Source organism: Rhinichthys klamathensis, unplaced genomic scaffold (assembly GCF_029890125.1).
Source record: "Rhinichthys klamathensis goyatoka isolate OS25496 unplaced genomic scaffold, OSU_Roscu_1.1 h1tg000020l_1, whole genome shotgun sequence".
Taxonomy (NCBI): domain Eukaryota; kingdom Metazoa; phylum Chordata; class Actinopteri; order Cypriniformes; family Leuciscidae; genus Rhinichthys; species Rhinichthys klamathensis.
Genome location: NW_026606571.1, coordinates 1,142,822 through 1,161,942, shown reverse-complemented (window position 1 = coordinate 1,161,942; position 19,121 = coordinate 1,142,822). Strand labels below are relative to the sequence as shown.

General features: G+C 39.0%; 1 protein-coding gene across 1 annotated transcript; it reads right to left on the bottom strand.

Annotated features, from left to right (window-relative positions):
* Positions 1–8,519: 8,519 nt before the first annotated feature.
* Positions 8,520–19,023, bottom strand: slc26a10 (solute carrier family 26 member 10). Its single transcript, XM_056239118.1, has 18 exons — positions 18,597–19,023; positions 17,617–17,727; positions 17,341–17,498; positions 17,094–17,258; positions 16,800–16,952; positions 16,515–16,597; positions 15,483–15,630; positions 14,576–14,689; positions 14,260–14,337; positions 13,513–13,608; positions 13,304–13,410; positions 11,123–11,192; positions 10,751–10,930; positions 9,513–9,567; positions 9,323–9,411; positions 9,189–9,243; positions 9,008–9,114; positions 8,520–8,885 (listed from the first exon to the last, which is right to left on the bottom strand). Exons 1-18 carry the CDS (start codon positions 18,859–18,861, stop codon positions 8,847–8,849), a joined length of 2,073 nt encoding a protein of 690 aa, XP_056095093.1. The 5' UTR covers positions 18,862–19,023; the 3' UTR covers positions 8,520–8,846.
* Between the last annotated feature and the right edge of the window lie 98 nt (positions 19,024–19,121).

Below are 19,121 nucleotides of genomic sequence, written 5' to 3'. Positions count from 1 at the left end.
CGTTATTAACCCCGACGTTACCCACCAGCCATCTTAATAATGAATACATTTTTATTAGGCAGCGCTGGTGGGTAGAGTATATAAGGACATGGATGAATGTGAGGGGCGACTCTCTGAGGAGGGTCGCAGCGCTGCCAGTTCGGTTGTTTCCTGCTGGTGGCCGCAGAGTGATATATATGTATATATATATAAGTTTTTTCTGATATAAAGATAAAGGAAAATAAAGATATAATTATGTCTGTTCTTCTGGACGCTCCGCTTTCAAGAAAACTAAGAAATAAACCATTCAGCGGCGTTCCAGAGGTTTCTTCCTCACCAATCTAATGTTCCTGAGACGGCCTATTATGCTCCTCTCAGCAAAAAAAAGTGCAAAACAGAGCGTCGCCATTCGGGCTCCTCCGCAATTGAGGGGTACCTGGGTGGCGGTCGCAGTCTAGCCAGTTAGAGACATGCAAGATCTGAGGACTGTTTTATCTCTAAAATAGCTTTGACAAAGAAGAAGCCCTGACGCCGAGGCGATCAGGCTTCTAAGGGTGGTCCCCTCTGGGGTAGGGATGGTTTTGAGAAATCGTTTCTCCTCAGCGCCCTTTGGGGTGCGACTCTCTGAGGAGGGTCGCAGTACTGCCAGTTCGGTTTCCCTGCCGGTTCGCCGTTTCAGGGCACCAAGGTGTCAGTGTCCCCAAACGAGCCTTCAAATAAGAAAAAAGAAGAGCAGTCAGTTCGGTTTCCCTGCCAGTTCGCCGTTTCAGGGCGCCGAAGTGCCTGCTTTTTTCAACGATCCTCCGAGGAGGGTCGTAGGAACTAAGCTAGTTAGAGGTAGGCAAGATCTGAGGACTGTCATCATCTCTAATAAAGCTTAGACAAGAAGTCCTGTCGCAAGAAAACGAGGCTATCAGGCTTCTGAGGGCTCCTCCGGGGCAGGGACGGTTTTGAGAAATCGTTTCTCCTCGGCAACCTCTGGGGTGCGACTCTCTGAGGAGGGTCGCAGCGCTGCCAGTTCGGTTGTTCCCTGCCGGTTCGCCGTTCAGGGCACCGAGGTGTCAGCGTCCCCATACGATCCTCCGAGGAGGATCGTAGAGCGGTCAGTTCGGTTGTTCCCTGCCGGTTCGCCGCTTCAGGGCACCGTAGTGACTGTTCAACCAAGGGACGGTTTTGAGAAATCGTTTTTCCTCTGGGGTGCAACTCTTTGAGGAGGGTTGCAGCGCTGCCAGTTCGGTTGTTCCCTGCCGGTTCGCCGTTCAGGGCACTGAGGTGTCAGCATCCCCATACGATCCTCCGAGGAGGGTCGTAGAATGGTCACCCTGCCGGTTCGCCGCTTCAGGGCGCCGTAGTGACTGTTCAAACAAATCCAGAGGCCAGTCTTGAGAGACTGGTTCCCCTAGTAAATTTCTGGCAGCGTGGAAACTACTGCCACATATTTCTCAGTGGGTCCTGCACACTATAGAAAAGGGTTTCAGAATTCAGTTCGGTTCTCGTTCGCCCAGATATCTAGGGGTCCTCCTCTCATTGGTGGACCCCGAGCAGGCTTTGGTTATGGAGCAGGAAGTACTGTCACTTCTGCAAAAGGAGCTGTAGAAGGGGTTCTTCCTCCCAGCAGACAGCCATTACTTCATTGTTTCCGAAAGAGGATGAGGGAGGTTCCCGAGGTTTGCTTTCGGGGGCGAAGCATACCATTATCGGGTTCTTCCATTCGGCCTAGGTTTATTACCCCACACCTTTACAGTATGCGTGGATGCAGCTCTGGCTCTTCTGAGACTCCAGGGCATTCGCGTATTATACTACATCAATGATTGGTTGTTCCTAGCTCAATCTGAGTTTATGGCAGTTCGGCATCGAGATGTCGTTCTGTCTCATTAAGGATGTTGGGGTTGCCTCTCAACGCCAAGAAGAGTGTGCTCTGAGGACCACTTTTCTAGGTGTAGCAATTCTTACAGCCGTAATGGGGTATATCTAGGCCAGTCACTCACTGTGAAACAGTTTCAGACGGGTGGGTCTCATGGCAGTTGCGTCCAACGTATTACTTTTGGCCTTCTGTTCATGATACCCCTGCAGTGGTGGCTCAGGACCAAGGGGTTTTCTCCGAGGGGAAATATGTTTTCGCATGATCAAGGTCACGCGGCTATGCCTTCGTGCTTCGGTCATGTGGAAGAACCTTGGTTCCTCGCCCAGGCCCAGTGTTGGGGGCTTCTTGTCGACGCATATTGCTATCGACGGATGCTTCCCTCACAAGTGGGGGCGATCATGAGTGGTTGCTCGGCGAATGGCGGACAACACACTGATGGTCTCGTATATCAGAGCAGATATCCTGTTGAGGCAGGGGCTGAGGCCCAGGGGATTGGAGACTTCACCCCAGGGTGGTGGAGCTTCTTAGGGAGAACTTTGGTCTAACTTAAGTCAAGTCGACCTTTCACATCGTTTGTACAACACATTGCTCTATATGGTTCCCCCTCACGCAGCCAGCTCTTCTCGGACTGGATGCGATGGTTCCGGTGTGGCCGAGGCTGCACCTGTACGCATTTCCCCCGATATCTATGCTCCCGGAGGTTCTGGAGAGGGTTCGCCGGGAAGGGGCTCATCTGCTACTAGTAGCCCCATACTGGCCGACTCGAGTTTGGTTCTCGGACTTTGTCTCTTCTGGACGGCTCTCCCATGGAGATTCCGTTCAGGAGGGACCTGCTGTCCCAGGCAGGGGGCACGATATTTCACCCTCGACCGGAGTTGTGGAAACTGTGGGCCTGGCCTCTGAGGGGGCCAGGCTCATAGAATCCAGTCTCTCGACTGAGGTCGTTGAGACATTCTCCATTCCAGAGCTCCTTCCACGAGAAGACTGTATGCACTGAAATGGAAATTATTCTCCACCTGGTGTGGTGAGCGTCAGTTAGATCCTGTTAACTGCCCTGTTGGTTCAGTTCTCGATTTTTCTGCAAGACCGTTTCTCTGCTGGATTATCTCCTTCCACCTTAAAAGTTTATGTGGCGGCTATTTCGGCCTATCATACCCCTCTGGGGGGTACTTCTATTGGGAGAGATCCTCTGATTACTCGTTTTCTCCGTGGTACATTGAGGTTGAGACCTGCACTGCACTCTAGAGCACCGGCTTGGGATTTAGCCATTGTACTTGAGGGTCTGGCTCTGGCTCCCTTCGAGCCTATTGAAGAGGTTTCAGAAAAATTCCTCACTTTGAAAGCTTTATTTCTCCTTGCTATTTCATCTATCAAGAGAATTGGAGATTTGCATGCCCTGTCGGTTGCTCCGTCATGTCTGGAATTTGCACCTGGTATGGTGAAAGCATTTCTATACCCTAGACCGGGTTATATTCCTAAGGTCCCAGTTAATGTTGGGGGCCCAATAGTGTTGCAGGCCTTTTATCCTCCACCTTTTAATACCCCAGATCAGGAAAAACTGAACCTGTTATGTCCAGTTCGGGCATTGGATGCCTACGTTCACAGAGCTGCCCTGTGGCGTAAGTCAGAGCAGTTATTTGTATGTTTTGGGTCACTCAGAAGAGGGTGCCCTGCATCTAAACAGGTTATGAGCAAATGGATAGTCGAGGCTGTATCATTGGCTTATGAAGCGGCCGGTCAGCCTTCACCTATGGCTGTACGGGCCCATTCTACAAGGAGTATGGCGGCCTCTACGGCCTTAATTTCGGGTGTTTCCCTTCTTGACATTTGTAATGCGGCAGGTTGGTCCTCTCCACATACATTTGTCAGGTTTTATGACCTTGACCTCTCCACTCCTGGGGCGAGGTTGCTTGCTTCTTAGTGTGCGCAAGGACTTCACACAGAACGGGCATTTGTCACTATGGCGTAGTGGGTATGGGGTTCCCACCGCGTCTCAAACGCAGCTCGAAGTTCCCTTGAAAGGGAACGTCTCAGGTTACGTATGTAACCCTGGTTCCCTGAGAGGGAACGAGACGCTGCGTTTGCCTGCCATACTTCCTGCATGCCCTGATCGACTTGCTTCAGACTTTTTCAGAAGCTGTCGCGGTCTGTTTTCAAAGGTGCTTTATAGTTTCCTGGTCTATGACGTCACCCATGGCGTATCGGGCTTCCATTGGACTGATTTTACACGTGCTTCATGACGCAATCACGCAGAGCGTTCCCACCGCGTCTCAAACGCAGCGTCTCGTTCCCTCTCAGGGAACCAGGGTTACATACGTAACCTGAGACGTTTTTATTTTGAAGAGAAAATATCAAATTAGACCCTTGGGGTAAGATTGCCCCCCAGAAGTGGCATGTTTTTACGTGTGTTTTTTTTATTTAATAATTATTGAATAAAAGCACCATGAATTGCAATGAGTAAGATGTACAATTTAGACATCTTGGCTGTTCATTAACCCTCTAGTCTACAGCACAGTGTTACCCTCAGGCAACAGAAAGTTTTCTTAAGCCCCATGTTCACCTGGCAGTCACTATCAAGCACCATTTGAAAGTGGTACTTCCTTTTTACATTGGTCACACCGTCACAGGAGCACATGGTGTGAGAAGGTGGCAAGATTATTTGCTTTAGTAATCTTATTTAAAATGACATGAACTGTACATACAAAATGTGTGTGACTATTAACCCTTTAAAGTCCGCACCAAGAAAAAAAGTGATGGAAAATGTTTTTGTTTGCATTTCTTATCTCCTTATGTCGCTAGTAACCACTCTCAATGTATTTTTTTTTTCAACACATCCCATACTTTTTTAAATATCGGCCTCTACCAAATGGTTGAGATGTCACGATTAATGTCACTTAATCTTTTACCGGAATTCATACACATACTTTGCCATACTTTTTCATTGCCCATCATAATTTATGATCAAAACCTTTTCCAATCTTGACAAAACACATTGTCAGAAAGGTCTTAGTCTCAAGGTTCCATATTTTGTGACAGAAGTGATATTTGGACAGAAATTTATTAATTTGTTACAGCAGAATGCATACAATTAAATTCAATTGAATTTATGTCATATTTGGTATTACGCCTAAACAAAATATCATGGGAACTTCAATTTTTGTGATATCAACTTCAAATTTGGAACACAACTTGGTTAGATATATGGCTTTGATTTTGTAGTAATTGTATAGAAAAAAATATTTTGTAAAATATATATTTTATATAAAAGAAAAAATATTAAGTACAGTATATTTGATTTAATGTAAATTTAAAACTTCTATAACTTTTTCATACTTTTATTTTTTGAAGTGCTTTTTACTTCAGCAATAATCTGCTGAGTGTTTTCTTTAAAACAAGACCAAACTTAGGTCTTTATTCGGAAGCATTCTTGAATTACAACCAAGTTTTAATAGTGCATGGTAATATCCATTCTGAAAAAGGGGGGGTGACAGTTAACTGTTATGTGCCAAATCAACCGTTTGGTTGAGCATGTTTTTGAAAAATTATTAAAAACATACTTAAGTTTTTTTCATGGCACCAAGTAACATACTTTTGTAAAGTAAGGGCTCTTACAGTGTAATATGTAAAAAATATATATATATACTTAGCTTGCAAAATTTCCCCCAAAACAGTTCACATGGCTGGGGTGATTTCATAGACAGTAAAAGAAAGGGTGATTTATTTGTTTCTGACATACATGTTAGAAGAAGTGTTGTGACAAGTGCTGTTGATTGACACAGTGACATCTAGTGGATTTTTTTGGCATAACATACCTCAACCAGATGGTAGAGATGGCTCAATCAGTTAGAGTTAAGTTAGGTACTCCTCTCAATAAAATATAGTGACTCAAAATGTGCTCAACCGTTTGGTTGAGAAGTCAGAGAAGCCCTTAAGAAGTTATTATTTTATTTTGCATGGTCAGAAATTGCCTCGGCAACGTTGTGCCATAAGGGGTACTTTTCAAGGATGTCTTTGTTTACAATGTGTTTGGACGTTAACACATCACGTATTAGTGCACAATATATGCTCTAAATATATTTGTATTTATTTTTGTATTCTTGACATTTTTGAAAAAGATTTGTGATTTTGTATTGCTCTCTGACCATTGTCAAAAAAGATTATCAATAAAATGTTCCAAGAAATTGTGGAATCATTTTTATCATGTAGGCTACCATCAAAATGTGTGTAGAGGGTTAAAAACCTTAGTTTATTAAAATGGCAAATAGTGTTGCTATTATGAGATACCTTCAATTAAAATATGGATGGATAAATATGTATATATTTATATGGTTGTATAGTTATATAATACATTTACTTAGATGAATCTCTTTTAGGCCTACTGAGATTCTCCTTGGTCTGTCGTAGGTTATTCAATTGTTGTGAAGGCCAATTGTATTATCATTAATACAATTAGTGGGCCTCTTGAATAATTTTACATTTTGTTCGACAACTTAATTAGTTTTTAGTAGCCTAATGTTTCTATTTATTTTGCGTGTGGTTTCAGTTTTTCCTAAAAAAAAAATCGTAAATTTATAATATATTTTAGTATGAACGTTTTTGGTGAATCATGATTTGTTCGTGAACACGTTTGTGAGTAGGCTATACATCTTAGTGAATGAGACCCATTGTTCTTAAGGGGGACATCTTCCCCAATTAGCTGTATTTTTTAAACAATTTGTGCCAAAAAATAAAAAAATATTTGTTTCGTTTTTTTTGTATGTATTTCGAAGTTGCTGTTACTTTATAAAGTGTGGTAATTTCCTTTTCAAGCCACAAGATGGCGGCAATTCATCAGGACTTCCGTTAACTTAAAAGGAAACGATAGAGCTTGCATATTTGGAGTTTGTTATCTAGTACCCGTCATTGGTATTTCTATTAGCCTATTTTTAATAGATTTTTTTTTTAAAGTACAGAAAAGCTGAACATTTCCAACAATATGGGCCATGGAAAAAAAGCCCTTTTGTGACAACTTCTGTAGAGCCACATGCTATAATTGAAAAAAAAAAAATGGAGTATTTTATTCAGTATATAGTCTATATCTGATCATTAAAATCTACTGTCACAATATCCCTCACATTTTTAAAGCCTTGGTTTTGTCTCTATGAAATTCTTCATAAAGCAAAGAAAAACCAACATCGAATCACATCATCATTAAATATAATTATTATTTTAAGTCTTTTGTATAACACCAACATAGTGTGGCTGAGAGATGCCAACAGTGGCAACTGGGCAGTCTTGTGCACCAGTAATGTGGGCTGCTTTCCATCCAGCCAATTAGTGTAGTATTTCTTGAGCTTTAAAGAGAAAACTGGTGATCTCCTGAGAGTGGTCTTGAAATACGCCAGGAAAAATGCAGACATCAAACAATAAACAGAAATTATTTGAGAATTTAAGAGTCTGTGTATGAACTGTATTTTTTATGAGGTCAAGGTAACAGGTTATAATGAGGTAGTCAGTAGTAGTTCACTGGCAATATTTAAATTTAAATTGATAACTTTTACAACAGTCATTATTAAATGTAAAGAGTGCATACAGTAGCCTACTATGGCCAAACTTTGATCCTGGTTAAAGAGGGAATACTGTCTGAGTAGAGCAGGATATATTAAAATTAACTTTAATCTATTTTTTTGTTAATATTTATTATAAAACATTTTTTAATTCATATAAAGTTAACCCTTTAAAATGATTTTGAAAAGAAACACAAATTGTCCAATGAAGGAAAACACTTTTATGCAAAATTAAAGAAAATTATTTCTTGGTTTGGTCTCGTTAATCTTTGAACATGACAACGTAATGATTACAAGTTAGTTTGACAAGGATGTGAATATTGCATATATATTTAAAATACTGTCACAAATCCCTTACATTTTAAAGCAGTGGTTTTATTACAGCATTTAGGCCTATGTATTCTCTAAAAGTAAAAGATGGCAACAATGTAAAATCTGAAAGTAGGCCTTCATTATTATTAAAATACCAATTCAGCCACTTCTGATCAATTGAAAATATTTAGACATACAGAATTGATAAAATAACCATAATTGATCTCTCTTTTTGCCTACACATGGAGTTTGTAGAGCAATATTGTTACTTTAGCACTGCTGTTAATCATGTTTGTGCATGTTAAGGCTGATTCACACCAACACAAATGTGTACGATTTTGGGACCTGTTAAAACCAATGCATAAAAACCCCCAATGGGGGTGGGAACTCCAAAACGTGGTGAGCTCCCCTCTCTCTCTCTCTCTCTCTCTCTCTCTCTCATATATATATATAGAACGGAAAATACCCCAGCAACATGCCATAAACAAAGCACTGCTTAACTGTCTGTTCATGTCGTGACATCTGCTAGTCACGAAGAAGGAAGTTAAATCTCTTCAATCAGATTCAGACATCAAGCAACATGTACAATAAGAGTACAAAGAGACAAGAGAGCCTGTTCCTTCCAGACTGTTCCTCCGCTGTTCACTCACTGTCGCTCAGCAAAATAGTCTGTTCGTGAGCGCCACCAAGTCTTAGTTTTATGTAACAGCATCTGCTCTGACCATGTGACCAAAAACATATATCTTATTGGTTGGCCAGTTTTCTTAACTGTGCAAGATGAAAAATAAAGATCACCTCTCCGTAAAAAATAGATTGCATTGACGGCATGCAAATCTTTGTTTTGTTCTAAACGGACATTACCAGTAGTTCATTAGAATTCAAATGTTTATCGCAACAAATTTTCACAATTGTCTTCACTGTGAACAGGCTTTTAGCAAGTAATGAACACAACAGCCACTGCAGGTAACTTACGTACTCTTATTAGACACCATAGAGGGCCCTGTCTAAATCACAGCACGTTGAGTCCAAATAAATGCTGGAATGACTCATTCCTCGACACACTTGTAGTCACCCACAGTTCTTCAGGTCCAGTTCTGAGTCTCAGTTAGCATAAATGTTGCAATACTTTGGTAGTGTCAGATAAATCATACCCATACCGTTGTGTTGTTCTCAGGAGGTTTCTCCTGTCAAGCGAAAAGGATGAAATGTTAATGCAAATGCAGTTGTGCCACAACAGTTTAGCACTCAAAATATGCTGTTTTGTTGTTGAAGAATTTACGTATATGAAGAAGCCTTTGCATCTTACCCGCTGCTGTTGTATGTAGACCACAGCATCATGGATTGTAATAAAGATATGCTGAGGATTCATGTATTTCATGAGCCCACTGGATGTGAGAATCTTCAGTACACTCTCTACAGAGGAGAGAAAATATTACACTCAGGAAGTAGTTTGTAAGGTTTGTCCAAGTATATACCTGGAAACTCACCATTGCAGTTAGCCAGGTATATCGTTATCCCAATCTTCTGGCACTCCATGCACATCTGTGAAAGGATATAAGTACCGTGAGCATATGACACGATTCGACTGGTGTCAAAACAAAACCTATACGGCCCAGGTCACCTGTATGAATAACCGAGCTCCCGCAACATCCACAAAAATGACACTGCTGCAGTCTATCAACACGGCCTGGACTTCACCCTCAGCCATCTCTGCAATAAACAATTGAGGAAAAGCCACAAGTGTGATTCGTCTGAAATAAAAGACTCTCTAATGTGATTTTTGATGCTGCCAAATAAAAATAGGAATGGACCTGATCTGAACAAGTCATTATTTGAAGAAAATGAACTGTCTGCAACTCCTTGTTCCTTGAAAAAAAAAAAAAAATATATCCAATCAAATGTTTTCTTTTCATAATCTGTTATTTTGTTGTTGTTAGAAGAAAATCTCCAAAATATCACATCAAAATAATAATACATTACTGATTACAGTCATAGGTAATAAATGCAAAAAAAAGTTTTTTTGCATTACAGTGATTTTAAAAGAAGTTAAATGCAGGTAATATAAAACCACAGCTACAGTATGAGACACCAATATTCAATAAAAATGAAATAATAATATTTAATATTATATAAAAGGTGCACTATGTAACTTTTGGCCCCTCTAGCATAAAGCGGCATGCTTTTTGTGGAAGAACATTGTTTTGGGTGTGTTTCGGCTCTGCGTGACTGCGGATAAATATGACAACTAACTGTTCAAAAGCAACATATGGCAATTTATCTGTTCAATAAAATACCTTACTCACCTGTTGCGTAATAAAAATCCCATCTCTGCGTCGCTTTTACAACATTTCAAATTCCTCAGTTCTCGTATCTCAAAAAAGCCAACCCAATGTCGATTCTCGTTTTATTACGAGCTCTGTCGCGTTCTCTTTATGCCGGCAGACTCTCCTCTGTTCGGCGTTTAAAAAAAAAGGGATTTTCGAGATTTGGCTGTTCCATGTCTACCTTTCTCACTCGTAGTGACAACTAACCTATGATACTCCGTCACCATATACGTGTCAAAGAATGACGAGACACTCACGGGCGGGTGGAGTATGTACGTAATTTCCAGTGAAAACCATCCCGTCAGGTCTAAAATATAAACGCTTATAATAGGCTTAACATAGCGAATCAGGGTAAGACAAAAACACGTTTTGGAAGAAGGATTGATAATGTATTTACTCTTTGGTTAAATTTAGTTCATTTTGAACAAAAAAAAGTTACATAGTGTACCTTTAATAAACAGTTCTTCCATTAAGTAATATAGTTCAGTATTCTAATTACATAACTAATATAATATGACACATGGTGACTTGGCGCATTAACAATTAACAGAATGTGCATTTGTGCTTTTACAACAGCTCTGAACAAGGCTAATGAACATTCAGAACTATTTTTTTATGTAATAAATTATTTTAAATAAAATGCTAGTGGACATTTTCAGGCTTAAGCGAGCAAATAATACAAAAAGCAAAACTATAGATATAAATTGATAGATTGATCATCTTACTACAGAGCTAATGGCCTCTCTCTCTCTCTTCGCTTTGGCCTTCAGGGCTTTCTCTCGGCTGCGTATCCTCTCAGGCGTGAGGCCCAGAAGCTGAGCCATATCGGCCTTGAAAAAGCTACGGTTGCCATAGTAGATAGGCCCATTGTAAGTCAGGATCTTCATACCAGGAACTTCATAGCACTACAATTCAGAGGGATGGAGAGGGTGTAACCACATCATCAGTTACACAACAGAGAAGTGATTGAGACAAATGCAGCCGAGCAAAGGTTAAGCGATTGCATTTACAAAAAAGGCCCAATTCTAATCATAGTAAATTACATTATGTGTGGTAATAAGCAAAGAAACTTAATATGACTGACTCTGTTGACTCACTTTATTATGGTTGTTGATGGATCTGTAGATCTCCGTGTTGGCGGCTCTTCCTAACACAGAGCAGCTGGCCCTGAAAACAGAAAGTTTACTGTGAGTTCAGGGACATCTTTTTGTCTCAACTTTATCTCCTCTTTCCTTAAATGTGAATTTCATATCCGCCAGGAGAGGAAGGTTGTTTTGGAACACAGGGGTCTGTAAGGGATACTGGTTTGCTGTTTGTATATAGCCCCTGAGCTTTGGAAAGCATAATTAAAGGATGTAGTAAACATGATTATTAAAGCAGATAAATACACAAATCTAATTAGGTAGTTTCGATCTCAATTATATTATGTACTCAATATCTTGTTTCACTGGGGCTGCTCTAGTTGGATTGCTAATATCGTTATCTCTATACGGTCAGAATGATACTCTAATTCAGTGGTTCCAAGCTTTCTCCCAGAGGATCACTTTAAAATGCTATATGTTTCACAACACTTCTGAAATCTAAGCATACTTGTAATTAAATCTGATTTACACAGAAGTACACTGCATCCACAAACAATTTGGTTATCCTTAATGTAAAAAATGACATGCCAATTCATCTTTTATGGGAATCCTGTGCATTCTTTTTCTACAGCAAGTATATTTAGGTGTGATTTTTTTGCTTGCCAAACTAAAATCATTGCACACTTCCAATATGTTGCATGGTGTTTGGATCAGAAATATATATTTTTTTTAAATGCAATTTTTTTTTTGACATGTATAGAACTGTTTGGTCTGGTTTAGCCATATGGTTTTAATCATTTTTATTATATAATCATTTAAAATCTATTATCTTTTTTTTTCACTAAAGAATTTTCACTTATTTATGTATTTAGTGCACAGATTAGGTTTTAGTGACTTAGAGTTAAATCCAAAGCTGTGTCATAGTGGATGTAATCGGATGCACTCATTCAATCCCATACAATGCACTACAACTGATGTACACTCAACTAGAGAATATCCATAATGCACTGTAAGAGTCGCACGCATGGCAAATGAATTCCCGCGTCTTGTCAGAAGATGGCGCCCGCAGCTGAATCATCCATCCATCCATTTTCCAAACCGCTGGTCAAATGTGGCTACAGCATAATGTCATACAGGTATAAATTCCGTTTTAATTGATCATTAAATTGTTTAGTTAAGGTTATAGTTTCCATGGCAGAGTTCAAGATGAGTCTTTTCATCTAACAACTGGAGCTGCCAGTTTGTTAAGTTTCAAATGATTATTAAACAGCAAGAACAAACTATAAAACAGCGGCAGCCCTTCCGGCGCACTCAGTGTCTGAATTCATTCACTTGTTTTTATTCACTCCTTCAAGTGAACTATATTTGTGGAATAATGTGGGGAATAGTAAATGAGGTATTTAGAACACAGCCCAAGTGTGCCGCACATGTCATGAAAAGGGAAGCCAAAACATTTTGATCACCCCCTGGTGGCTGGCTGCAGTATAGGTCATTAACCATTGTAAACCATAAACCATGTGATAAAACGGGGTGTAACGTAACAATTGGCAGCTTTGCTTGCGATTGAGGGTAGGTTTACATGACAATGATGTACTAAAAAAAGACGCTTGACGTCACCGTTTGCACAAATTCGCTTTTTTGAGACAATAATGGTATGGTTTTCAAAAACTTGCACTTTGAAACACGTTTTTAAAAGTTTGCCATTTCAGGCCTCCAAAACGCTGTTGTCGTGTAAATGAATGGCCAAAACACAAAGTTTTTCATTTTAGTTGAAAACTGGGTAGTGTAAACGGCCCCTGAATCTGCAGGAGTATGGGTGGCTCCATGGGCGGCACTACTGGGCAGCCTCGGGCTCCAAATGACGTAATCAGCACACTATGTCAACGGCCATTTCTGGGATATTTTGGCTCCATTTTTCTACAGTGGAAGGAAGTGGAGACATGTCATCCACCTTTTTTTACAGTCCATGTTGAAATCATAATCATTTCCTCTAAAATCAAGTATGTGTGGCGACCCTAAGAGAGCACTAGTAACCCCTAGTGGAAGTCATGACCCTGAAGTTGGGATACCCTGCTCTAATTTATACTAAATATCTCAAAACGTGACAATATGCCCATAATGGGAAGTGTCAAAGCATTTTATCCAATAAATAAAGTTTAATTTGAACAAAATGAGTATATAATGCCCTAAGAATACCTCTGTGTGCGACAGATAACTGTCATCATGGAGAAGACCACCCCAATGGCCAGGCCCAGGTCAACATTTAGCACAACTACTGACAGCCAGGTCACAAGCCACACCATCTGCTCAGACATATAACAAGAATTCAAATTGATCAGCTGGACTCAATGTCAAATTAAAGATATATAGCACTTTTCTGGGAACGAGAATTGGTAAAAACATACAAAATCGATTTTGCTGACTCTCCAAAGGTCAGGAAGATCCTGAAACAGCAGAAACATCTGTCTCAGGCTGGTTACGTTTATACAAGCAAGCACTGCCTGGGTGGAGAGAAGGGAGAGGGATGTTGTTGGTTATATTGATAATTCCTTAAAGAGAACATTAATTCAAAATGTACACTATTTGTTTTGTAACTATGTAATGTCTATGAACCATAAGACAGTATTACTCTACATAAATATCCCAAATTACACTCTGAAATGTATTGCAAATCTGTCATTGGTAAACCTAGATAACAAAACAAAATGTTTCCTAAGAACTTTTTTGATAAAGTTTTGATTAAGTTATTTCTAAATTTTCTCAGGACGTTCAAAATGTCCAATTTTTTAAATGTTTAAAAACATTTTTCTTGTTTGTGGGCAAGGTTAGCAAAGACATTAAGGGAATGTTTGATCATTTTAAACATTATGGGAACATTACTTTTTGAATGTTGAAAATTTTGAAACAAGTAGTAAATAATAATAAAAAAGTTAGACGAATATCCAACTAAAATGTTTCAGAAAAAATATTCCATGAATGATGTACACTTTAGTGCTAAAATATTGAGAACATCATTAAAGACCAGATAAATATGAACAAACATTCTATTAATGTAACTGGAAGAACGTTTGTTGAAAACTTTGAGAAATCCTTGCTAGAAAATTAGCCAAAGTTCTGAGAATGTTTCCTGTTAGCTGGGAAGGGACTCTTACCTTGGGTAGGAAGTAAAATAGAGGTCCTATCAGCAGAAGTACAATAAGAACAACCAGACTTGTGAACAGTCCAGCGAGCTGTTGAAGAAAAGGGGTTTTATCTAACTGCTCTACTATGTTCGACAAACAAGAAAAAACCTGTAAAGAAAATCATTACCTTAACTTCTAGCAGTGAATAAACTACAGCAAAAATGTAATTATCACAGCATGACCTTCGCAACATAACATTGCTTAGTTTTTTTTGTTTTGTTTGTTTTTTACATGAATTAAGTGGCTGAACAGTGAACAGCAGAGGTGATCTCAAACAAACCAGTACCTGTGTGTGACCTCCAGCACTCTCCAGTATGTTGGTGGTGGCCAGTGTAGCTGAATTGGGGAAGCAGGTGAAGAGAGATGACACAGTGTTGGAGATCCCATGTGCTAGAAGCTCCTACAACAACAAGAACATTATCTTTTGTTATTACACGTTTCTGTGGAATACTTGATTCTGATTGGTCAATCGCGCCATCCAGCGGTAAATTATTCCCAGATAACAACCGCTGAAAACAGATAACACAGGCTCATCCGGGTTACTGAAGTCAGCAGCGCTATACGCTTGCTAGGAAAGTTTTTTCTTCTGGGAAGTTTTGCATTTGGTGAAGTCGAATCAATATTTTGTGTAGTTATTTAATTATGCCATCCAGTATCATGGACTCGCTCTCTCTTGTTTCATACAAACGTAGCTGCTGCCATTTTGTGACTATTGTTTTGTACACTGTTGGATTATAAAACACAAACAGGTACAATTATAAAACAGTCTCATCCAAAATCAATATCTCTTCTCTTCATAATTATGTGTGGCGAAATGCTGTGTAATACTGTAAGTGGTACGGCTGTATACCGTATCTGTTAAATGTCCGTCTAGTTTGAACCAGTTGAACTGGCAACTGCTCTTTCCACGGAAGCTTTGCATTTAAAGACCTAAAAAAATATTTTAACTCAGATCAATATTTCGTGTCTAATTATTTACTAATGTGGAAAGTAGCCGTGTAATAAGCGGGATAATGCAAGTCCTCATCACCCTGTCGCCGGGGGTTTATTCTGAGAGAACAACCGGCTGGATGTACATTATCCCTTACATGACTAACACATTTACAAACCTATAACCATGGCTTAACTTGCACCATGCTCCAGTTCCACCAGTCAAAACTTTTTTGAACTTTGATTATAAATACAGTATTTACCTGATTTGGATCAATGGAGTATCCATGTTTATCTGCATAAATCATGGCCAGAGAAACAGACACAGCGTAGGCAACAAGGGTGATAGCAACTGTGTCACCAGCAATTTGTGGAACTGTCTCCAAAGCAGGCAGCCGTGGCTCAGGGAAGCTGAAAAAATAGTAAACTTTTAGCTTTAAATTATAGTTGGTCCCACTTTATATTAAGTGTCTTTAACTACTGCGTACTAACATTAAAATTAATAATTTGAAACAATGCACTTATTGAGTTCATACCATTTTTAACACTGTACTTATATTAAAAAAATACCTGCATTTTCTATAATTAATTTCTGTAATTACATCTATAATTGCACTATTGACCCTTCCCTTACACCTTAACCCACCCTTAAACCTATCCATACCACCAAACCTGTCCCTAACCTTACCTGTATTTTGCAATACTACATCAACACAACTTTTATTTTTATGTAAGTACATAGTAGTTAAAGACACCTAATATAAATTGTGATCTTATAGTTAAACTGCAGGTTGTTTTTGAATTGCAGGTTAAATACAATTAAATATATAGATGCATTAAATTGATTAAAATTGACAGTAGTCTTTTACATTGTTACAAAATATGCCTATTTCAAATAAATGCTGTTCTTCTGAACTTTCTATTCATCAAAGAAAAAAATGCATCACAGTTCCCAAAACTGTTTTTAACAGTGATAATAAGAAATGTTTCTTGAGCACCAAATCAGCATAAACTGTAAGAATAATTTATAAAGACTGAAATAATGGCTGCTGAAAATTCAGCTTTACCCTAACATGAATAAATTACATTTTAAAATATATTAATAGAAAACAGCTATTTTAGATTGTTATAATATTTAACAATATTACTGTATTTCTGATCAAATGAATGCAGCCTTGCTGAGCATGAAACATTTAAAAAATATTACAGATCCTAAACCTTTGAACGGTAGTGTATATACCATTACTATTGATGAATATTATGAATATAATGTATTAGATAAAAGAATATATTACCCTGCTGGAATATGTCCTACTATCTGTATGTCATACTTGGAGTCCAGAGAAAAGACATATGTAATTCCTGTTGCAATTATTACCTGCAGGAGCCACAACAGAATGGAAGATTATTTTTCACAATAAGCAGACCACAGCAGAAAATATGGTTGATGATGAAACTCTCATTATACTGGACTAGTTGGCTGACGAATGGCAAATATTTGTACAAAAGTTCATTTACTTATTTATGTCTGTGAGTCACTCTAAATCTTTTCAAATGCCTGTTGTGAAGTGCAGACTCACAGTGATGATCTCTATAGGGATGGGAGTTCGCAGGCGCTCCCGAAAGCGTGAGTTGACCTCTTTAACCGGCACCAGAACAGCCAGGCAGAGCAGTGATATCACCAGCTCAGCCAAATTAGTGTGGGGCACATTCTCCATCACTGAAGCCAGAGTCTGTGGGTTTAAAGGGAACCTCTGACATGCCTGATTCATTTGTGCTCAGTCATATTCAGTGATACTGCTTCAGTTGTTACTAGAATTATTACACCAGTAATCAGAAAAGGAAAAAACAGTCTGTGTTATGCCATTTCTGACCTTAAAAAGAGAGAAGGCACCAGCATATCGTGGTAGTCGTAATCCCAACATGCTTTGCAGCTGTGAGACGGTCACATGGAAGGCGGCTGCACTTGTGAACGCCTTAACAATCGGTTCCGAGAGGTATGTGGAAAGGAAACCCAACTGGAGGCCACACATGCATAGCTGAGACAATAAAAACAAGCAACACAATCTCATAATTCTGTTTTAAAGTGCTATATGTTTAAGTTGAGCAGATATTGTTTACCATCATTATGCCTGAGAGAAATGCTACAGCTGATGCCACCCCAATTCTCTGGGCCTCAAACTCTGCAGCCTCTGGGCTACTGGAATTCAGAGCAAGCGGGATGGGAACCAGTTGCTCCACCACCGAGCCAGTCATCAGACTCAACACAGCAAAGGTACCTGCAAAAGTCAATCCCTTGGATTATGGTATTTCATTTTCTTGATTAAACATTGACTTTGACATGGTTGCGGATTAAATTTGTTTTTTCACAACTCTGGTAAATGATCGGTCTTTTACCTGTGGAAACGTGGTGACCAGTGCCGAAGAGCATATAGAGAACCACAGGGAAGAATGATGTGTAAAGACCATAGACAGGAGCCACCGATGTCAACAAAGCAAAGGCCATTCCTAAAAACAACGAAAAAATTATGTTTGTTGTCTTGAATATGGGTCAAGAAGACATGATGCATATTCAATTCATTTATTAAATTAAAAGTTCCACACAAAACCTTAAATAGGCTAATGCATTTTCTATGATGAACATGATGTAGCCAATTCGCCAAATCGCCAAATCAAATTCACCGTAAACTCGTAACGAATGCAGGACGCCATATTACTGTCATGTGACAAGTAACGTTTTTTCATCATGTATTTTAACTTTTTATGTAAAGTTTTGTTCAATGCGAAATTGCGAATGGAGTAAGTAAACATAAGAAAACGTCACGATATTATTTGTTACTCAAAATGTATGCACTTTGTCTTTCAATTCAATTGTGTTCTCATGTGCATTCAAGTTACAAATAAATTAGTTTAACACTTTTTATTCGATGGTTAAGACTCTTTTTTTTGGATTATTTATTAGGCTATTATTTAAATAAATAAAAAATTGAACGTTTTTACAAAACCATTTAAATCTGACGTTATACAGAGGTTTATACATTTCCAAGAACTTGACAAGTATTTTAAACCAAATTTGTAAATATATATATATATATAGGCCTAAACTTTTTGATGTTTAGATCAAGACAGACAAACAGTCTAACAATAGTTTTTTTTTTCTAACAAAAAAAAGTTTATCTCATTAAAACCGTAGCTATACCGCAACAAAAATATGTTGATGTTAAATAATTAATCATGTTATGTACTGTTGTAAATGAGTTAAGCTTAGTATTCAAATAATCTTTTTCTTATTCTCTAACCTTTTCTTTCTCTTGCTATTACGTTAGCCTAGGCTACTACAGCTAGAAACAACTAATTAATTAAGGTTTATTTTTTACCTTGGGGAATGTGAACTATTCCAACAGTCAGTCCCGCTATGATATCTCCTAACAGCCATTTTTTGAGCTTGTATTTGGGCAGCCAGCTGCACACGGGCAGTCTCTTCTTGAGCAGGTGAACACACTCCACCTGAGAGCAGCTGCATCTCTGCGCCAGTCTGTCGCGGAGCCGCTCTCTCCCACTAGACTGCGCTTCCGTGCCATACGTCTGTCTGAAGCGATCCTCAGTGTATATGTTTCTATATACAGCCACTGATGCGCTCATCTCGTCCTAACGTGTTCTTCCGAGAGCAAGGTAAATAATCTTCATTAAACTGCTCCAAAAAAGTGCCCAACCCGTCATTTATAGTAGGAGTCGCTGGAATTTGACATCAGGAACAATTGTATTTTCCTGTCAAGTACTGGAGCCAATTGAACAGCAGGTTTTTTTTTTTTTATAAAGTCAAAGTCGGACGGCAAAAAAAAGAAAAAAAAAAGCTACTTTGGAGCTTAATACTTGACAAACCTCAGTGTTAAATGTCTTGC